This window comes from Sphaerodactylus townsendi, linkage group LG08 (assembly GCF_021028975.2).
Source record: "Sphaerodactylus townsendi isolate TG3544 linkage group LG08, MPM_Stown_v2.3, whole genome shotgun sequence".
Taxonomy (NCBI): Eukaryota; Metazoa; Chordata; class Lepidosauria; order Squamata; family Sphaerodactylidae; genus Sphaerodactylus; species Sphaerodactylus townsendi.
Genome location: NC_059432.1, coordinates 48,559,579 through 48,582,385, shown reverse-complemented (window position 1 = coordinate 48,582,385; position 22,807 = coordinate 48,559,579). Strand labels below are relative to the sequence as shown.

At 43.4% G+C, this 22,807-nt stretch overlaps 1 protein-coding gene across 9 annotated transcripts in view; it reads right to left on the bottom strand.

Annotated features, from left to right (window-relative positions):
- ATE1 (arginyltransferase 1) overlaps nt 1–22,807 on the bottom strand; it is an 80,792-nt gene that overhangs the window by 24,390 nt on the left and 33,595 nt on the right. For all 9 annotated transcript variants that reach the window (XM_048505318.1, XM_048505324.1, XM_048505325.1 and 6 more), the window contains 2 exons: nt 21,112–21,293; nt 16,574–16,673 (listed from right to left, as the gene is read on the bottom strand). In XM_048505318.1, the coding sequence (XP_048361275.1) occupies nt 16,574–16,673; nt 21,112–21,293 (282 nt within the window). The remainder of the gene's footprint in view (nt 1–16,573; nt 16,674–21,111; nt 21,294–22,807) is intronic.

Here is a 22,807-nt window from a genome sequence, read left to right as displayed (position 1 = left end):
TTCAATTTTCACTAGCTCTCCAGAGAACCCTGGCAAGCTGTGCCCATGAAAAAGAAAAGAAAATGCTCCATTATGTGTGGAACATATTGGTTTGAAAATTTTGAACTACTCACATGAGACAAACCAACAGGTTTCTTAAAGATGCTTTAAAGTGTATAAGGTCAAATATGAGCATTCTTGGTTCTTGCAGGGATACACTGGCCTTTTACAAGCTTACTGAAAGTAACAGCGACTGCCAGGTGAACTCTATTTAAAACCAATTTCAATAGAAACATTGAAATAAAAGCTGGATCAGACCAGTTAAAACATTATGGCCTACTGGGATAGGAAGTTCCGTACAGTAAGTTCTCGTTTTTCAGCCTAATCTATAGCTGCAAACATCTCACAAGAACCTTCCTCCACAACACAAATTTCCCTTCATTATGATGCAAACTCATCATTTTAGCAAGGATCTAGTAACTGGGGTTCTCCAACTGTTCACTATCATTGTTAAACAAATAACCAGAGTGACGACAAACGTGCAGCAAAAAAGCATGGCTACTTCAGTGCTTTTTGATCTATCATTTATGAAAAGAGAGATTTAGAAGTGTCATGAAATATATTCTTTATTTTTGGAATGCCAATAATGTAGATTTCAACATATCCCCACTTTTACTTTTTATGTACCACCACCACCATCATCAAAAGAGCAGGATACTTTGTTAGTATTTTGCTTCAGATGTATATTAACAGTTTATTGTCGAAGGCTTTTATAGCTGGATTCAACTGGTTGTGGTGGGTTTTCCGGGCTGTGTGGCCATGGTCTGGTGGATCTTGTTCCTAACATTTCACCTGCATGTGTGGCTGGCATCTTCAGAGTAACAGACTTGTCTGTGATACACCTCTGAAGATGCCAGCCACAGATGCAGGCGAAACGTTAGGATCCACCAGACCACGGCAACACAGCCCAGAAAACCCACCACAACCAGTATTAACAGTTTGTTTGTCCTTATAGTACTACTGCAAGTTAGTCTGAATTTTTATATCTATCTATATATCTATCTATATCTACCTATATATTATAGTTACAACATCTCCAGTAAAGAATGAACTTGTAAATTACTGGTGAGATTCCTCAGATTTTACACCATAATAACCCGAAATCTTGATTTTCATTTTTCTAAAGGAGGTTTATAGATTCACTTATTAATTGATTATCATTGCAGAATTACTATAAGATTATTGTATACATTTTTAAAAACACACAATATAGAATTACTTCGTACCATTTTTTCATGTGTTCAGGACATGAAGGGAGCATTCCCAGAGGTAGGGTAGGCTTTGGTTGGCTTCCTGAGTCCTTTCAGATCAGGGACCCCCTCAGGAGGCAAAACTCCTCAGAAAGTGACATGACTCCAGCACCAGAGAAAATGGCTCTTGTACCAGTGTAAGGGACATTTAGGCTGGCGCACAGAAACTTACGTCGGCGCCAAGGAGCCATGCAGCAGCGCGACACTCATGCACCACCACAACCATGGTGCCAGAGTTCTCATAGTTCCCAGGAGGCAAGGACAGCTTTAGTTGGCTTCCTGGACTCTTTCCAGCCCAGGAATGCTCCCATTTGTCAGAGCTGACTTGCTTCAGGAAAACAGATAGGGATAACCCATGGAGCTGCATAAAGCAGTTCCATGGGAGTTGGGGGAGCGTTTTTGGCCATAATGCAGCAAGCCTCTTGGAAGGCAGTGTGGCTGCTGAGTCCCTAGCTACGAAACAAGTCCCCCGCCCCAGGATTGCAACATTACTGGTTATTGAAAAGGAGTTTTTAAAGGTTGTCTAGATGTTTTGCATGCATCCTCAACATAGGAATCTCCTGGTTTTGGGGTTTTTTTAATGAATGACCACTGATGAGTGCATCGAAGAATGTTTGGTCCTTCATCTGCCAAGAGAGGAACTTTATATATGATTATTTTACTTGTTGTATATTTATTACATAATATTTATTTTAGAATTTATTGGCTTTACAATAATTTTGTTTTTGCATATCTCAGTATTTCTTTCTGGTTGTTTACTTGTTTACTTAGTTGTTTACTTCTTCAAAGAAAAATGCAAGAGAGGAAGGATTCCCTATTTCCTTTCTGGTGAAGCATTTTGGGAAGGTTTTCAGCTGATCTAATTTCTCTAGTTAAAGAGAAATTGACTTGTGTAACAGGCACAAAAATCTCTAAATGTGCCAAAAAATTTCAGGAGCTTTCATAAGGAGAATGGAAAAAAAACCCCAATGACATTGTTGCAAATGCAACTACTGAATAATTTATCTTATTACAAGGCCTGGAAAATAACACAAACTCTCAAAAGGGTATTTAGTGTTTCACCTTATGCTAAAACAATGGAATGAAAAGATGATTGGTCTTGAAGGGCTAATCGCATAAATATTATTTAGTCTACGGCTGCTTTTGTATCTTGGTTCCAGACTCCTGGTGACAGCAATAGAAACTTTTACAGATTCTCTACTGAGCCAAGATGGGTGAATGTTTATTCAAAGCTGAAACAACAATAGCCAAATGAGTGACAGGTATGAAAAGAGCTCTTTAGAGAACCCAAATATTACAAGCATGTAGGCACTCAGTGGATTTAAAGAAAACAAAATTAATTTGCCCATGTAGAAATTTTTGTGGCTCTGATTCCTATTACCACTTTTAGTTTATAAAATTTTACAAGTTGTCCTACTTTATACTAATATGGAAAAAATATGCAACAGTTATAGATAATGGGAAACCCATAGTTTCATTTATCTGGATTACCACTTTCCTCTAATTCTGGAATGTTTGTTTTCAAATACATTTTAGACAGAAAGATAAGAGTAAGTGCAAATAAGCCCTTGACACCACATTCTAGAAAACTGCTCAAACATTTATTTAATTGTTAAGGCATCTTCCCAATGCATAGAGGTAACATCTATTCATAATTGTCCTTATTTGAATAATGAATTTACATAGATGAAATTATTCTTCTAATGCCAAATTGATGGTATGTATGAACAAACTACTTTGTACATTATATAAAGCACTGCTCTCAACTATTCCCAAGGTGACTAAAAATGCTTGCTGTCAGGTGTGCGAGTGGGAGAAGAACAAAAAATGTTAAAAGAAACTGAGGATCAAAAAAGAAAAAAATAAAGGGGGCTGAGGAAACTGCTCTGATCACATCCAGTAAGGAGTCAGGAAAAAAAGGTCAAGAATAGAAGGACCCCAGCAAATTAAACAGTAAGTGGGAGATGCTTACTTTATATTTCATTCGGTATTAGCCAGTTTGATTCTAAAAGAAGATTCTAAAAGATTCCAACTGCATTCCAACTCAGTTTATTTGAAGACAAACTGAGACCGGAACAACCCAATTTAAACATTTTTTCTGAGACAATTTAGAACAAATTACTGAATCCTCATTTTTCCATACCGTATATACTCATGTATAAGTCGAATTTTTCAGCACATTTTTAATGCTGAAAAAGCCCCCCTCGACTTATATGCGGGTCATTAAAATTATTTGTGTGTTTTTACTTTGCCGACCAGCAGGGGGCACAGTTTTTATGCTAGTGGCACCAAAATTTCAGGGTACCCTCAGAAGACACTCCTTATGATACCAGCCAAGTTTGGTAAAGTTTGGTTCAGGGGGTCCAAAGTTATGGACCCCCAAATGAAGTGCCCCCATTCCCCATTATTTTCAATGGGAGCTATTAGTAGATGGGACTACCCTTTTAAGGGTCCATAACTTTGGACCCTCTGAAACAAACTTCATCAAACCTGGCTGGTCTCATCAGGAGAGTCTCTTTATGATACCAGCCAGGTTTGGTGAAGTTTGGGTCAGGGGATCCAAAGTTATTGACCCCCAAAGGGGATGCACCATCCCCCATTGTTTACAATGGAAGCTAATAGTAGATTTTCCATTTCTGGAGTAATAAAATTCCTCTTAAAATCTAAGTTGGGTTACATTTGGACATACAGATGATGATGAGGAATCCAGTTTTGAAGGATTTTAACTCTTGTGTTTTAGCTTGGTTGCTGGTTGAGCTAAGGTTTTTGTACTTTTAAAGTTATTGTTGATACCATATTATTGTTCTTTGTTGACCCTCTTTTCCACTCCTTACAGAGCCAGTTTATCTGAGCTGTTTTTCTTTGAAATAAATATTCAAAAACATTTAACCTACTGATGCCTCAATTGATGTAATTTTATTGGCATCTATTTTTATTTTTGAAATTTACCAGCAGCTGCTGCATTTCCCACCCTCGACTTATACGCGAGTCACTAAGTTTTCCCAGTTTTTTGTGGTAAAATTAGGTGCCTCGACTTATATGCGGGTCGACTTATACGCGAGTATATACGGTAGTTGTGTAGATGCCTATGATCGTATAATAACTACAGCAGTTCAACAACTTTGTCATGCTTACAGAACAAAGACGGCAGCTTGTTAGTCTATCCATTATCATAAGACATAATAAAGTAAATAAACAGTACAGAAGCATCCGCCACCTTATTGATTCTTTTGTTTGGAACCAGGATTTAGACATGTTAAAGATCTTTTGACTATACGACTGTACAGTCTGTAGGACCACATTTACATGCAACCCTCAACAACCAAGACTGGGCTCAGGACTGAATACAACAATACTCTAAAGCCTACTCAGTTTCATGCAATCTTGGACAAGAATGAAACGTGTCTAGAAGCTACCACAATACCGAAATTTTGCTTTAAAATAAATAGCGTATGTCTGCACCAGTGATATGACTGTTCTAACACATCATGAAAAAAAGCCAACAATAATCTTCTGTTCTTATTGAAACACAGATATTGCCAGATAGTCTAGCAAGGCAATCAGGATTTACTGTATTAAAATTCATTTAGCCCACTACTTCACTTAGTAAAGGATAAAACTTATTCAGTAATGGCAATATTGCCATTGCAAATGATAAAAATCCATATTACAGTATGATTCAGCAACTCAATGAAACAATTTTAAAAACAATCTCACAAAGAATGGATATTTTGATCCAAAATCCACAGGAATGCAGATGCATCATCAGCAATGTCACTCCAATTCCTTCCAACATTTATTTCTCTGCAACCAATACTTTTCTATACTATAAAATAGTAAAATACTTTATGCAAAATGAATTAACACTACATTGTTTCCTCTCTAATGCAAACTTATTTGGAACTGTAAAGCTACCGTAGAATTACAGAATATTTGGTGATGCAACAGCACATCAGTTTAGTTTTTAACATCAGTCTTTTCTTTCAAAACAATAATGGGAGATGGTACACAAATGAATTAACCCCAGGAATGAAAATCATTGTATAAACACTGCATAAAAGCACGTTTCTAGGTCACATCCTCCCTGTATATTTTGGTCATGGCACCCTCACAGGCCATTATATTAGGTGCCACCTAGTCTCCATATAACTCATGGCCATTTTCGTTGTGTTCTGCTGAGATTAGCAAGCATATAACTGCACTACAGCATGAATGAGACCTGATCAAATTCTCTCTAGTGTCTCATTCAAGAACAGTTTGTCTCAAGCTTGTTGCAGGAATCTGGAATTAATCCTTCTGGTAGCTCTCATTGACAGCAGTAGTCAAATTAGCTCGAATAATTTAGGAGCTATTAACCCCTTTCGCTTATCCCTCAATTGACCTGAAATTTAAACTTTAAGAGAATACAGATTTTTAAAAATGGAAAGGTGGAAGGTTAATGCGCTTTTCTACTGTTTATGTGTTAAGATTATTAACAAGAATTAACATTATATAAATGTATTCAGTAAGCTGCTTTTTTTACAAAGCAAGTATAAACTCTCATGCACTGTAACTAGAATCTCTACTCTTTGATTATAAGTATATACATGCACAAAAACACACACTCCCAGTTTTATATTCACTTGGGAAATTATAAGGTTATATATACATGTTTAAAAGACAATGAGAGGAAGACCTACAGTCATATTTTGCCAAGGATGGCTCCATGCTATCAACAATAGCTCCACCTAGATCAGGGGTCTGCAACCATGGCATTTTCAAGGCAAAAGATATTCAGAGATGATTTCCCATTGCTTGCCTCTGCATAGGACCCCTGGTATTTCTCAGTGGTCTCCCATCCAAATACTAACCAGGGCTAACTCAGCTTAGCTTCCACGATCTGATGAGTCCAGGCTAGCCTAGGCTATGCAAATCAGGCTTGCCCTATGTAGCCAGAAAAAAATATGGTGATGCAGACTAAAGAATCCATCAAGGTACAAAGTAATAGCTGCACAGTGCACAGGACTGGAAAAATACCGCAATCCTTTCAATGTTTTAGTGGCAGACTCACAAGAGAATATGGCTATGCAACATCCTGTGGGGCATTTGCTATACTGTGGGTTTCCATTTTTGCTAAGGTAGTAAAGCCAAGTTTACTTTTTTTAAAAGTTAAATTCCAGAGTCAGGGAACTATGAAAAAACCAGAGCTCGGGGGATTTCAGCTGCCAACCCTCGACTATGCGGATGTGGAATTGTAGGCTACTACTGTATGAGCTTTCAGTACAGCAGAAAAGATGCTGACTGCCCCAAAACCTAACCACAGAAACTGGTTCTCAAGTGCTGCACAATTCAGAAAACCTTCGCTATTGACCACAGCCCATCAAAGCGTAATGATTAATCACAGATGAACTGGCCTTTTGTTTCTTGGCTGGCACTTCAGAAACCTTTCTACTACCCCAGCCACTGCTATGAGAATGAAATGGACTGACTGAAATAAATGCATTTCCTGTGGCCTTTATGCAAATTTGGAGGGAGTTTTTACCAAGACACCTTGTTCAAGTCACAGAACAAATAGTTTACTACGGGCTTCCAAGAATACCTTTCTAAAATTTGCAATCTCAGTGGAAAAGTTTTGAGAAGGCAGATAGCAGGCCAAAGTAAGCGACATTGTGGGCTTCAATTGAAACTAATTTGCATGAAAATGTACAGGCTGAGAAAGCCTGGGAAATGCCACATGGCAAGGAAACACAGCTGAATAACAAAATGAGTATCTTTTGACAACTTATATAAAGTTTTAGGTTAATGAAAGACAAAACAAAAAGGTGGCTAGAACAGTTCATATATACGGCAGTATCTGATAACATGTTATAGGACAAAAAGACAACAATATTGGAGGAGAAAGTGGTGGGAAAATAGTGTGGGGTTAAGTTCACTTAATAGCTGTTTGGAAAGTGAATAATAGAAAGAGCTTATTAAAACCCCACCACAGAGATTAATTGTGTGAAATTTTCACACAAGTCCAGGGCTACAAACAAATTACTCCTTGGGATTCAATTAGCTGTGGTTACAGTATGTATGTGAATCCCAAGCCGCATGGGTGGGAATGATAATGTAAATCTCACCTGCCTGATCACTACTTCATTAAGAAGGTTTAAGTTACACTCCCAATTCAGATTACCAAATCAAGCACAACAGTCCCAGTCCCATCTCAGAGATCATAATGGCAGGGCCAGTTCAGATTTCTGGGACCCCTGGAAAAAATGTTGTCTCGTGGGCCTTCTTCCAAGCACAGCTGTGACACCAACAGAGAAAACTGGCAACCAAATGGCAGTTGTTGCCATGGCTTTCTGCACATTTGCTACTAGGACCAAAAACTGCTGCTGTTCAGCCACCTTGTCTCTCCTCCCAGTGGATGGCAAGTGCTCCCCGTGGCCTTTCACTGGTCACACAAACAGTAGCACGCAACATTCTCTGCTCTCTGTGCTTTAACTCTCTGGTAGAGGACAGGAGAAGGACAGGGGACACGCATCTAAAGGACAGAACAGGGCATAACATGTCCAGGGAGGTCTGATCCCGCCACTGTTTCTACCAGAGGGAGCACATGGGTCACAACTGCTTCTACTGCACAGAGGTCCACCAGGCTGTTCAGAAGCTGCTCCACAATGCTAAGTCCTCTGTTGGTTCATCTATAAATCAATGCTGTTGGCAGTTTGTTCACAGTAAATCTAAATTCAGTTCCCTTACCTGGGAACCCTGATATTCATACTATTCTAGAATTTGTTCTTATTCTTTGACTGCAAACTGGTTGTTACATTTCAACCTCAGACTTAGGGTGTCACAGCTACATTTTAAGTGTATAAATCTACTGTTCCAAACAAAGAATGGTGAATATGAGCATGTAATCAAGTTCGTCCCTTGAAATTAACTATTGGGTTAAAAGAAACAGCTAGGATTGAAGCACTTCTCTTTAGTCTTTCAATTTGTCACCAAGTGTTTACTGTCTCGAATACTTTTTGCAGTTCCAAGGAATTCAAATATAGAAAACTGCATTTAACGCTAACAATGTATGCCAAAAGCTGTATCAGCACACTTCCAAAGTGTTTGTGGGAAGAGTATTGCTTTTTAGATGGAAAAACCAGATTACCACTAAAAATGCATTTGGTCAGGACAATATTCTGTCTTGCTCAGCAATTGGTAGCACATTCTGAACCACGGCTGCACTTTAAACTGAACTCCTCATCAGTTACAGAACTGGGGAAAAAAAGAATTCCTGGGCAAGACCAGAGAAATCTTTGCAAAAGAATTAAGAGACAGAAACAGTTAATGCAGGATCAGAGGATGTGGAATTGGGATCTTGGGTAAAGTGCGGCCGCAACTGCCATGTGGCCTGCCCCTGCGGGCCGGAGGGCTCCCCCCCAGCGAAGGCCACGTAGCCCAGGCAAGGGCAGGGACGTGGTGTCAGGACCCAGCCTGCACATGTGCAGAGCCGGGTCACAGTGGGGATGATGTGGTCTTGCGAGCTGCATCATCAGTGGGTGCCAAAGAGTGCCCCATTTAAAAGGCGTCCACATGGGGCGAGCTCATTCTCGCTCCGGACGCCAACTGAAGACCCACCCACCGGCCCCCCTTTTAATGTCATGCTATGTTTTGTGCTACAACTGTTTCTTCTGTCATAGCCAGATGATGGTTTGCCTGTAGTGATGCACTGCTGACCCAGCAGCACCGAAGTGAAGGTAGAAACGTTAGGGGCGCCAATGGGACTCTACGGAGCACTTTGCTGAAATTCGCACCGCACCCCCACTCCTCATCCCCCCCTATGGAAGATCACCCGATGGGTCCATGGAACACAATGCAGCTGGCTCAGCTCACCCGAGGCGCGAGGGACAATGGTCTTAAGCCCTAGGGGTGAGGATTAGGCTCAGGCAGCTACGGCTTCCCTCTCCATGCGTAGCCAGGTAGAGATCGAAGCCCATCACATGATGATCTCCAGGTCTCTCCGGTCTCCCGGCTCATCTCCCTACCCACCTCGCTTTACACGTAGCCCACAATGAAACTCCTAATAAAAGGTGCGAGACCAGCACAGGGCAGAGTTGTCGGGATCCACGAAAACTCAGCGCTTCCTGTTGCTGGCGGCTCTCCGCCAGATGAAACCTCACCTCAGCGTCTCGCCTGATTCGCTTAAGCGGCGACTCCCTGCGGGGTTGGACTACAAGCTGGGTGCCGGGGTAAAACCCGGGAATCTCCCTCGAACCTCCCCACCCTGCTCACCGTCGCATACCTGGGGAAGGGCCGCGATACCCGAAGTCCGGCTGGATCGGCGCATCCAGGGACCCACCGCTTTACGGTGCTCGCCTTCGTTCCTTCTGGATCGAGCGCAAGATCCAGAGACACAGCGTCCTAGGGACGCGCACTCTCTGCGTCGGCCGGAACACGCCGGTGAGTAGCCGCCAGGAGCTTGCAAAAGCAGGGCTTATGAACAAGCACGTTGGCGAACTGAAAGCGTTAACGAAATCGCGGCAGGAGTCCCCGTAAAGAGAAGGGAGCTGCGCAACGATTGGTTGAGGAGATTGAAGCTCAGTGTCCATGGTACCCAGAGGGGGGGGACATTGAATCTTAAGGACTGGGAAAACATCGGGAGCACTCTTCAAGCGCAGAGCCTCAGCGCGCCCGATGTCCGCTGTAACCTTACTGGCGATGGAGACAATGTTTTGTCGCCATCATGGCCTGCACGAACCCTATGTGGCTCCCTTGCTGCCTGTGGCCACCCTCGCTTTTCGATCTTTTCACCTTCAATTTCAACCCGGAATTTTTCTCCTAATATCCACTAAATTGGGCCAGCCTGTCCTCCTTCTGCCCTCCCTCTCGGCCTCCTTCCACCCAATTCAAACTCTCCCGCGGCTCAGCCGCCCCCTCCCCTTGCTCCGCCTTCATTTTCCTCAAGCCACTGGTGACCTCCGTCAAAGCAGCCATCGTATATGGCGGGTTTCACAAACTCTGGCAGAAGCGTATTAGCCACGATCTGCAGAAGAAAAGAAACTCCTTGGACCGGAAGAGCGATGTCACCGAAGATTCTTGCATTGTGCCCCGTCCACTTCACAGATACTGAGGGGGAGGGTGGGGCGTCATTCGGGCGGGTTGTCGATTCACCATGCCCTTTAAGCTATAACATCACTCACTGAGCTCCGCCAAAGCGGATGCGGGACGTAGGAGTCACCTGTAGCCCCTATGTGAGAGGCATGCTAGAGGCTGATGTGAGAATCACTTAATGGATTTCCGGACGACTTGGAAGACCACCTTCCGCGATGCTCCTGAGCCCTGCACAATTTGTGATCTGGGGAGAGCCGAAGGTTCCGCCCGGCAATGCTTTAAGCAGGGCAGCCGCCTCCGGCGGCGCCCTACACAGCCGCTCCGGCTTTACGGGCTTTGATGCCCTTCCAGTAACCCCAACAATCAGATGCTCGTCCTGCCGGTGGCCATACCCTTACGCAGTCACCGCCTTCTGAATGTATACCACAAAGGCGTGCTTTTGAAAGTCCCCAATGCCCGGGACAGCCAACCCAAAGTTTTTTCTAGCACCCGGCAGAAGCCTCAAGGAAGCCCTATGCTGAGTTTGTGAACAGGCTCCAGGGAGGCCTCCTCAAAAAAGGAGAGCCAGGGATTGACAAGCGAGGGAGGCCCAGGGCCCGAGAGGAACTCCCTTAAAGCGCCTATGCCAAGGAGAGCATGCACTGGCTGGAGTGCACAGCCATAAAGCGATCCGCAGGCCTAGGAAGGAACTCCCGAGCTGGCGACATGCTCCAAAAGCTTACTGCCAGGATCATCGGGTCTTTCGCCCAGTAAAGCCAGCCTTCCTAGTCGCTTAGCCCTCTCTCGCTGCCATGAGGCAGCCCCGAGTGACGAGAATGTTTCCAATTGCGGCAAAGCCAGTGACGATTTCCGGGAGGAATTGTAGGCTGCCCTCGGGCGGAGAGCCTGGCCCTGCACAACTCCTGACGGAGGGAGGTCTCTCCCCAGAGGCGCTTAAGACCCCCAGGAAAGTCTAGGGCCGGGCGCTCCACAATGCCCTCGGGCTGAGGGAGGCACTCAAGCGCCGGGCATCTCCCCAGCCTGGAGACCAAGATCCGCACCTCAAACCCTTTGCGGAGCTCCCCCCCCCATGAGATCTTCGCTGCTCCAGCTCAGTATAGTGATCCCATCCCCTTACGGAGACCATTATTAGGCTGGTCTTGCCAAAAGCTTCCGCCCGGCTGAACGAGGGGGGTTGTTCATCCATCCCACGGGGTCATCGACCGGGCCATGCACCAGGGAGCCATCCACATCCAAGTATGGACCGAAACATCCTGCAGAAACTGCCAAGTTCACGGAACACCCTGCCTCTATGCTCTCACTTGGAGTCTAATCTACAGGATTCAGCTAATCTAAATCCTCGATTGCTCAGCTCCCCCTCTACGTCTATACTTGCCAAAATGCTCTGCCTAGCCCCCTTCTACCTTCCAAAGTCACCATGCCTCCTGGGCCAGCATAATGCTCCCAAAGAATGGCACGCATTTCAAAAAATCCTCTGCAGAGTCCACAGTCACTGAATTGCAGCAGAAAGGAATGCTGACGGAAGAGGACTGCCGTTTTGAGCCCTCCTCAGAATGCCCCATAGCCAATCTACAGGACAATGAGGCATGGAAAGGGGAAGATGCTCGCACAATGGCCTTAAGCCAAAAGTCAGCGCCGTGAAGAAGAAGCCCCCTTGGCCCTCTCCAGCTGTAAGGTTCAAACCAGATCTCATAGCCTCTGAGCCTGTGCAAAGCCCTAAGCTCAAAGCTCCCAGTGGCAGCAAAATCGTCAGCACCTCAGAGAGAGCAAAATCTCAAATCAGAGTTGCAATCCTCCTCGTTACTTTATATGTGCTCTGTATGCCTATGTATGTTCTGTATGTCTTGCCCCCTTTCAAAGAGACACCTAATGCTTTCCCCTCATAGGGGATTTTTCCATTGCTTCTAAGCTATGCTCTTGTGCTTCAATTAAAGTTTTTCTCCTTCTGATTATGTGTGCCAATGCCTTGAAAGGCTTCGCCCATTACAGCATCCGCCTTAAACGGGACACAGCTCGTGCGTGCTCACCAGGATACCGATGGGACCTGCTTCAAGCCGCCTCCATCTTAGTTTAAACCTTCAAAACTTTTCTTCAAACCTCTCCTTGAGAACCTTTTCCTTCGTCCATCTGAGCCTACACTGCCACATTGGCGTGACGCAAGTTTACATATGAAGCCAAAATCATTTTCATGCTCCCACATTCTCTGCTGAGCGCTCCCTGGCTAGTCACAGTGCCAAGGGGTCTCTCAGCCACACCTATCTTACACAGCCTCCGCTGTGAAGGTAGGAAGCGAGCTCAAACCGGCCAAAGTCCCTTCACGGGAGGGGAAGGTAGAGCTGACTTCCAAACCCTTCCCCGCCTTCCTTTCTGCACACCCTCCCTCTTTTCTAATGGGCTGACGCACCCCACCTCTAGATCTATAGGATCTGATAAAGGGTTTTCTGCAAACCCCTCTCCAATTCTGCTCCTGTGATCAAACCTCCAAGCCCAGGAACTGTTTTTCTTTGCATCTTCTCTATATCTTTCCTATAGACGCTTATATTACGTATTTATATGACTATAATTGTGAATTGTTCAGAAGTTGCTTTGCAAAAAAACCACACCTTAGACGGTGGTTGGGAGCGTTTGACAAACAAACATCGGACCAGGATATGACCTCCTCCCTTCTCCTCTAAGCCTAGCCGGGCAATTCCTGCCTTGTATCTCTTAACAGCCTTGAATGTTGCAAGTGATTCGTTGTCGGAATGGGCCAACCATGCCTAACCTAAAAGCTTGGCCAAAACAAAGCGAAAAAAAGGGAGTAGATTCCCCCTATTGACCCAATCAAAGGTCTCATCCAGCAGACCATATCCAAAGTACTCTTCTCTATTCTCTATCAAAAGTAATTGCCCAGCCCCTCAAATTCAGGGCTCCGGGCTCCATTCAATCATTGGCCTATAAGGAAACGAATTAATCTCGAAGCCAAGCCGCAAAACCCCTGGGGGAAAAGCGTTAAGCTTGTTTTTTTCTCTCTTCTATACAGGAGTCCAGCTTCAGGCCATGCCAGGCCAGCCCCATCCCGAGGAGATGGGCGGGGCCTCCCTGGAGTGATCCGACCCGCTTGCAGCCCTGTTGAGAGAGCCCGATCCACCCTCCAGCCTGGGTGGCCAAGATGGGAGGGACCTCTCTGGAACCACAGTACACCCATTCTTCCACAGAGATCGCAACCCAGGCTGCCATTTGGGCCAGGGCTATGGCTCAAAGCTGTTGACGCTGCTGTGTCGCTGCTCCTCATCTACAGCAGCCATTCTCTCTCGCCCACTCTACCGCCCCCTGGCTGACACTCGGAATCGCCGCAAGGAACATTCCTCCTAGCTTAACCCTGGGACCTCTCCGCTGTTTTCCGCCGCTTGAATAATTCTTGGAACACGCCTTCTCTCACACAATCTTGTTCGTGTGAATCTCTGAACCTGCAATGCTAAAGACTATCCGTATCTCTCCCTAAACGGCTCTTGGAGAAATCCACATGGACTCTAACGTCATTCGGCTCTGTAGCTTTGGTAGTCAAACAGCAAAGAGCCATGCATTGGACAATTATGCAACCACGGGTTTGCGCTTCCTTCCGCCCATACCATCCAGCCTATGTATCGTTTAGCCATGTTTTGTTGTTTAAATTTATTGCATGCCCCTAGTTTTTTTGAAGTTATGTTATTTGTTATTGCTGCATTTCCTTAGCCTGTCTGTCTGTCGGGACTCTCTGCTACCCCAGGCTCCACCCCAGGGAGCCCGGATCGCCCCGCCGCCGCCGCTCCGCTTCTGCCTTCATCCTCCTCCAGCCGAGAAGCGGCCAGCGATTACCGTAGCCCACCTCTCTCAAAGAAGCGAGGAGCCTGTCCCCCTCGCAACTTCCCGCTTGTGGGGAGCCCCCCCGACTTGTTTCCTGTAACACACCAAGACTATTGGCCGGCTTGGCCTGTGCCCTTCATGAAGCCCATCAATTCTACCTCCATTGCTCTGGGCGGCTCTGGCCTCCTCGAAGGCAGCAGGAACTCTTCGTCAGCGCTGCACCCTAGACAATGCGTGTCAGCTATTGATTACTTATTGTTATTACATCACCAAAGGTTGTGAGAATGTACATAATATGTGTTGTTTTAATATCTTTCTGAGTAATTCCCAATTGATTCATATATGAAAGTGCGTGGAGGCTGCAAGAAGTTGTATCTAATCTGAAGTATGGATGTTTTGCTCCCATTGGTGGTCATCAGCCCTCTGGAGCTGGCTGCCGGGAGAGATGGTTGAGTGTTATTGTACAGCTCTGCATTGGTTCTAATTATTGTGCCCTTTCGTTATCGGATCTTTGTTTCGTTCAATGTTGTGTCTAATATTGCCTGTAGCGTGTGCAAAGAAGCTCCCTCAATTTCCCTACCGCCGCCAAGTTCTAATGTTACACAAGCAGCTTGAGTCGAGCTTGATATCCAGATGGCATGGAGGAGACAAAGCATCCCTTTAAATCGCGCCCTTAGCATTTCGGGTCCCTCCTTTTCTAAAATGTAAAAAAAGGAGGAGATGTAGTGATGCACTGCTGACCCAGCAGCACCGTGTGGTAGAAGCGTTAGGACGCCAATGGACCTCTCACGGGCCTTGCTGGTCGCACCAAGCACCCCCACTTCCTCATCCCCTATGAGTCACGGGTCATGAACTGTCTGGCTCAGTCACCGGGCGCAGGGACAATGGTCTTGCCCCCCAGGTGAGGATTAGGCTCAGACGCTGCGGGCTCCTCCCCGACGTGAGCCAGGTGGGAGATCATGCATCACATGATGATCTCCCAGGTCTCCGGTCTTCCAGTGCTCATCTCCCTACCTCACCTCCTTTACCGCATCACAATGAAACCCTAATAAAAGGTGCGAGAGACCAGCACAGGGCAGAGTTGTCAGGATCCGCGAAAACCCAAGGCGCTTCCCTGTTGCTGACGCTCTCCTGGCCAGATGAAGAAACCTCCTCTCGGCGTCTGCTTAGCCTATTTCGCCTTAGCGGCGACTCCTCTTGGCGGGGTTGACTACATTTGCCCACTGAGGGTGATCTGTTTTGGAAAGGAGAGCTGCGGGAGCTCTCCAGGGATTACGCCTCCTTAAGAGGTTGGGGTGGGGCGAGCCGAAGGTTGGGACGCCCAGCTGTGGCTACCAGGCTTGTGCCCAAGTGACAGCGTGGAACAGGCACCAGAATAGCCCCAGTACAAATCTTGCCTTTGCGGGCAATTCCTCCAGCAGGCAGGTGGAGGAATTAGATGGTTTGGGGAACAGCAACCATGCTGCCCTGATGCATGGATCACCCTCCCCAATGCTGTGCCATTTTGCTTCCTGTTGACTCCTTGTCAATAAATACCTCAGGCTATGGCCAAAATATTTTACCCACAAACAAAGTTGTTGCTTGTTTATTGGGATGGAGGTGGGTTTTAACACCAACTTGAGCCCATGGGATCCCTCCTTGGCCTGCAAGGCAACAGATTCTACAGTAAAGGCAAGAGTGTGACAGTGACCAGTCTATTCACTAGAGGGTTTGGGTCTCTTCCATACGCAGAAAAAATGAAGTCTATTTCTACAGTTCATTTTGAAGTGGCATTTGGAATATCGGCAAAAAGAAAAGTTCTCAATAGAAAATACAGCTACATTTTCATCCTTCACTAAAAAACGGTGGTTCTGTTCTTCCCTCCTTTCTCCTTCATACCTCATCTCACTTTCCTGCTTCAGGAATGCCTGTACCATTCACCGTAATGACACAATTGATCACAATTTAAAATATAATAAATTTTACCACCTCAATAAAATAGCCAGGATCCAAGGAGTTATTTTAAGGCAGATCCAAGTACTTGGGCATGCCCAAGGATGTTTTAGTTTTTTCCTCTTAGCAAGACATTCTTATGCGGTATCACATGCTAACTCTTAAAGCTACTTCAAAAATTTTTTTGTTATATCACATAGGAAGTAGCTATAGAAGAAAATGAAGCCAAGAATATAGCATCGTACAACTAGCTGTATAAGTCTTTAGACCTTGGCCAGAAAATCTTAAGATAGAGCTGTAAAATGCTTCAACTCTTAGAACTGAACTGAACAGCATCCAGTACCATTTTGGCCAAGTAAAAGTGGAGAGGAAATCAACTGGAATATATGTCTGTCATAACCACATAAAATACTCAAGACAGATTGAATTTAGACTTGCTAATAAAGCAACTTGAGACTTACCTTATATCTCATTTTTGGGCAAGAATGAATATAGAATCCCATGTAGTAATAGCTTAGGTCAGACGCTTTTTCATGAATCTGCCTAGTAAAAGCAATTTCCCTGTAAAAGAAGCAATCATTCTGAATGGATGAAAAGATAATATCGGATAGATGTGGTCACATATGCAAGCAACTCATAAAAAAGTAGAACAAGAATTGAATGACCTGTATTTTGGCTTATGATAAAGGAATGATCACATTTAAGTCATGAATGAGAGTAATAAATACAGAGACTGCTCCATATAAAACTTGACAAACCACAAACTCTTTAAGTAATAGAGCCAATTTTGCATTTTGTCCTGCCAGGAAGCTAATCTGAAATTCAAATTGCAAGTGATTAGAGGAACCCTTTTAACAGGTTTCTTGTTAATATTCATGCACTGATGTACTACAGAAATTGGGTCCAGTCATTGTATCCAGCCAGGCTAAAACTGTACATGCCACTTGAGAGAATTTAAAATCAACAAGTTCTTAGGAAAAGCTTCTAGTAAGTTCTAGCGATTTACATACAAATAGCTATCTATAGGCAGCAAATGCTATCTTCCATATGCAGTGAGTACTTGTGTTCTGTGCTCATCCTACTTGAAATAAAATTGTATTTTTTTTCTTTTTGTTATATTGCCCTGGAGCAGTGAGATTCTAGCTATCCCTATTATACTTCTTATTTGAAGATGTTTTCTTTCATCTTGCCCGGATACAAAATTGATATGTAGGCAAGTGATATACAACTGCCATTAAAAAAAAATGTTTGTTAGTGGTATTACTTTTAATCTCTCTTCCTCAGTCTTTATTTGTTTTAGCTGTCTCAACCACTATTTGGTAATATTGAAATATATATGCGTAATAAGCTAAAAATGGTCTGTTATTTGTCTGCAAGTCCTCTCCCATCAACCACTAGCTGCTGCTGTGCTGTCATGGAACTTTTATGAACATTGGAGCTTCTGAAGAATAGTCAGTAATTAACCTGGATAATTAAAGATATGAGGATGTGGAAAGAGTGAACTGGTGAGGCTGAGGTAGAGGGCAGCTGAGGAAGACCTAATAAAGCTCTAAGCATTAGAAGTTTGAGATTTACAAAATGCTAGAAAGGCAGGGGAACCATTCTAAGGAGACGAGATGCTACATGCTGTTGTGTGCAAAGTACTGAAGAATGCTGAATTTCATACACCAATTCAAAATCCAGTGGGTGGGTTACATATTATGCACCACCACCAGAACATGTTCATGACAGCAAATCTGGATATTTTGCTGTCCTCACTAGTATTCTCCCAAGAATTCAAAGGCAACAGTTTTGGGGGACAAGGGGAACTTCATGGACACAATGCAGTAAGGCTGCAGTGATCAAGGGAAAATAAGGAGAATCACTGCTACTCCACCTAGCCAATAGGAATTTCCCTCTGCCAGAGGAAGGAAGATAGTGGGGATATCTCACTCAGTTCTCTCTCTTCTTACCACAACCCCCATGCTTTCTGGCTTTTTGTGCTTGTGGCTCCCCCAAAACCCAGAACAGATTTTTCAGAGTTGTTAGAGGGATGATGGGAAAAGGGAAGGTAGGAGAAGATTCACCTATGGCTTATATTCATGGCTTGAGCCATCCAGTACTATGGATGAAAAATCTACTTAATTTTGTTTGACAGTGACTTGCCCCAAGATCACCAATTGAATTTGTACCAGGGTTCCCCACTTCTAAGCCCAACAGTCTACTTAGGTACCTCACCTGGCTTTTAAAATTAATATTTTAAAAATCAGCTTTATGCATATTATCATTCTACAATATGGGTTATTATACAATAATGTTAACTGCAATGTATGGCAGAGGTCAACTGAGATTATTACATTAATCACACAATCTACCATGTACCGGTACATAAAAATTCTAAATAAATAAATAAATAAATAGTTTAAACACAACAGTGAAGGATGACAACAGAATAATTCAGTTTTTTAAAAAACAATATTAGTATGAGCTAGTCTAGAAAGGGATTAAAATACCAGTTATCTGATGGCAATTATATACTTGAGGGTCATGCTAGGAATATAAAGAAAAGAACAGATGGAGACTTCCTTGTCAAAGGCATATGTGGAACACAGGTTCTGAACATATCAGTTCTGTAAGTAGATCTTCTGCCAGGGGGCGGGGGTGGACTGGGAGCCAATGATTTAAACATACTTTCTATAACTAATGGTAAGATAATATACCAAATCTGCCTTTTGTTTGCCCAGAGACTTGTAAAATATAGTTGATAACCTGTACTCCACTACGTTTGCCTACAGTTAAGCAGGATACTGAAACAGCATTGTAAACAAGACCACATTTTAAAAAGTATAGGGTCTCTTTCAAGTCTGTGATTACTTAATACTAGCATGTTTTGTCAGCTCACTACCATCCAATACACAAAATGGGAGTGGAAGAAAAGAGCCAGCATTACACCTAGGTCCTTTCAGAAAGTATCAAGTGTTACACATTATCAGCAAATGGGAAAAAAGGTCTCATTCAGAAACCAATGTCATCCCAACTGATATTCTAAGAGGGAAAAAAGTAAACTCAAATCTATAACCAGCCTTTTGGCTTTTGCCACAGCATTCTATGATTTCCACAGAAAAATAGCAAAATTGGAAGTCTAAGATGGGTAAAGATTGAATTAGAATGAGACCACACATTTCATTGCTATTGGTCTTCAGTGTGGGTTACTGGAAACTTTGTAATCTGAAGACAAAAATCATGCAACTCACTGGGTAAAATCCAATTTGGTTAATAGTCATCTGGTGAATAGGAGTCATCGATATTTTGGCTTTATTACATTAGGAAGTCAGAAAAGTACCATCCTGTCAACAAAGCCACTAATATTCTTCAACTGCATTTCCATATTTCGAATCTAAAACATACTGCATAATCATATCTTTGGACAGGAAGTGATGTTTTTGAGGAGTTCATCCATTTTTAAGTAGTGTGTAAAGCATAGTATTTCTTGAAATGCTTAAACAGCAATAGTGCCACCAAATGAATGGAAGGTTTTTTTGACCCTCTACCTAAAATTTCTAACAGCTTGCCTGGTATCAACTTCCTTTTCTGCTTCCTAAGAATCTGTAGCATACTTTTAGTAACTCCGCATAGGGAGTTCAAATTTATGGTCTCTTATGCATGGTTTGACAAGCTTACTTCTTGACTATCTGATCAAAGAACATTTATTTACTGAGACTATATAAAGCTTACAGCTTATTTTTAAACAATTAAACGCACTTAGGCCCCCCAATATTGCTCATTATGAAATACAATATTAAAAATTTCTATATTGCCAAACTACTGATGGAACAATCTGTGGGTAGTTAGATGTGGAGAAAAAAGTATAAACATCAGTGTACTGACTAGTTCTAATTAGCTGGGAAGAAAGCTTCTTGCTTAGATATCCATGTGTGGCAGAGAAAATAAGGGAATGAGAAGTGGATGAGAGAGATCAGTTTGGATTCTGAATGTCCGGATTCAAACTATCTTCTTGGTGCCATGAAGTTCGGCAAATCATTGTACCACTGTCTCAATCTGCCTCACAGCCTGGAAGAAGAACTGGGCAGCACTTTGTTCTCTGACAGTTGTAATCAATGTGATATTATAAGACACATTTGAGAAAAAACAGGTTGCTTATCTGTAATCAATGTTCTTCATCAGATAGTCATCTGTGCAGTCCCATATATGGGTTCTGCACAAGAGAAGCTTTAGAAAAATGGCTTATGAAGCGCAATGAACCACTTATTTTGCCAGTGTAAGAAGAGACTACAGGATATGAGGGAAACAACAGGATCTGAACAGCCACTTGAAGGAGATTTTGTAGAGCATGTCCACTTCAAACTACACACTGGGGAATTTAATGTTTCTCTACAAATACAACCCTAGCAAGAGGAAGTCAGTGTAACACAGTATCAAAACCAACAAAAAAATCACCCAGTCAAAGGCTCACAGCAACTTTTGTCTAACCTAAAGCAATTTGGAGGACAAAAGTCCCCCAAAACATCCAGAAGCAATTAACCAGAAAGATACTCTGGTGTTATATTCTTTGTGAAATATACAAAAACTCAAAAGACGCGCCAAAAAGTGTTACACAGTTACACAGTTACAGTCACTGTATGGGTGCAATTTTCATCATAATCTATATACATAGAAATTTACATATACGGACCACGAAGTGTAAATTTTTGTTGGCCTTGATGCAGGTAGAACTTTATGCTAGTAAGAAATCACATGAAGCCTTTTTTAAAATATGAGATGCAGACACCCCATCAACAATCTGAAATGGAACAACTCAGAAAAAAACATTTTATGTGATTATTCTGATCATGCATTTCATTTCTCACATGCTTCAGTCTTCCAAAGCAGAGTAATTTAAAATAAACATTTACTTGCTCTAAAACAATACTGTTAAAGCAACCTTCACTCTGTTCTTAATTAATGTTTTCAAATAATGAATTGTACTTAAAGGCTACCATTATTTTAAAAGTCTGCTTACCTTAATGCAGAATAGACTCCTAAAGACAGAGAAGAATAATCAGGATCATAGTAGAGATACACAGAAGAGACACACTTTGGAAGAATGTCAATGACACCAACAGCGACTATCTTTCCATCAACCCAATACTGCTGGTGAAAAGAACCATAGCCACAATCAGGACCATTCGGGGAATTTTCTGCCTGGAGATTAAAATCAGAATACAATTGACAAACATTTAATCATTCACTTATCAATATTTTCAATTGTTAACAGAAAAAGACAAACTAAACAAAAACTAAAAAAGTGCAGTAGCTGCTTAAGACCAACAAAATTTCCCAGGGTACAAGTATTTACGAGTCAAAGCTCCCTTTGCCAGATATTTGTCTCATGCAAGCTTGTACCCTAGAAATATAGTTGGTCTTTAAAGTGCTAATGAGTTTACATTTTGTTCTGCTACTACAGACTAACCATTTGAAACTATCAACAAAACAGAATGGTAAACATATTAACTTCATTTCGGAATAATATAAAACCATGTTTTATTTTAATGATAGTTCATTTCTGAAATCAAGATTCATCCCTCAGACAATCAAACCTCCTAGAAGATCACAGACATTAACCACAGGATTTCACTCACACAATACATACACGTGAGTTATGTTCAATGCACAATACATACACGTGAGTTATGTTCAATGCACTTTGTAGAACAGAAATGGCAAATTCGAAGGATGAAAAGGTGTGAGTGCTAACTCAGATAGATCAGAAAAGAGAACGGCAAGAAACACTTCATATCTACAAAGAAGGCCAGTGCAACAGAGAATAATAGCGGATGTAAATTTTATATTTGATTGTTTATACAATACTGCCCCTTTAAGGTAAAACCATAGGGCATTCCAAGGGAAATGGAAATGGCAGTTAGACACAGCAGCTAGCAGACCTCAGTGCTAAAGTGATTTAGGGTCTGAGGCCGTTTCCGCACGAAGGCATGGACGGTCCTGGAAACAGCCGGGCAGCCAGCACCGCGGAGCACCGGCACCCGGCCGACCCAGCATGTCCCCGGGCCTCGGCGATGCGGGGCCTGGGGACACGCCCCCTGGCCCTGCGCGCCTGCTCCAGTGGCGCAGGGCAGGGGGGCGTGTCCCCAGGCCTCGGCGACGCGCCGGAGGCCCGGGGACAAGGTAAGTGCCAGGTGGGGGAGGCGTTGCGAAGCCGCTGCCATTCGCTCGGCAGCGGCTTCGAGGCGGGGTTTCCCCAAAAAGAGCGCTTCCAAGCGCTCTGGGGAAACGCCGGCTCCGCGACGGGTGGGCGGCGCGAGGGCGGCGCGGCTGCGTTGCAGCTGCGCCCCCTGTGCGAATGGCGGCCTGGAGACGGCGTTTTTACCGTCTCCAGGCCGCCATTCATTGCCCGTGTGGAAATGGCCTGAGTGTTTTGGTTCATATTTTGTGTGTTCTTAAGAACTAAATATCAACCTTTTCTATACATCCTGCCTTTTTTCTGGTTGATTTGTTAACATTTTGCCAGCCAGGAGGATCTGAAGTGAGAGGTTTTTACCCTGCAAGAGATAAACTTACACATCTGTGAGAGAAACAGAAAAAATACCCAACGGGAAGATGAGACCTTGTGAAAGAGTGAAGAGGTCTGAAACACCATGGCTCACAGTGAAGTTGAAAGACTACTTCCAGAGGTAGAGAACTTTTATATCAAGAGGAAC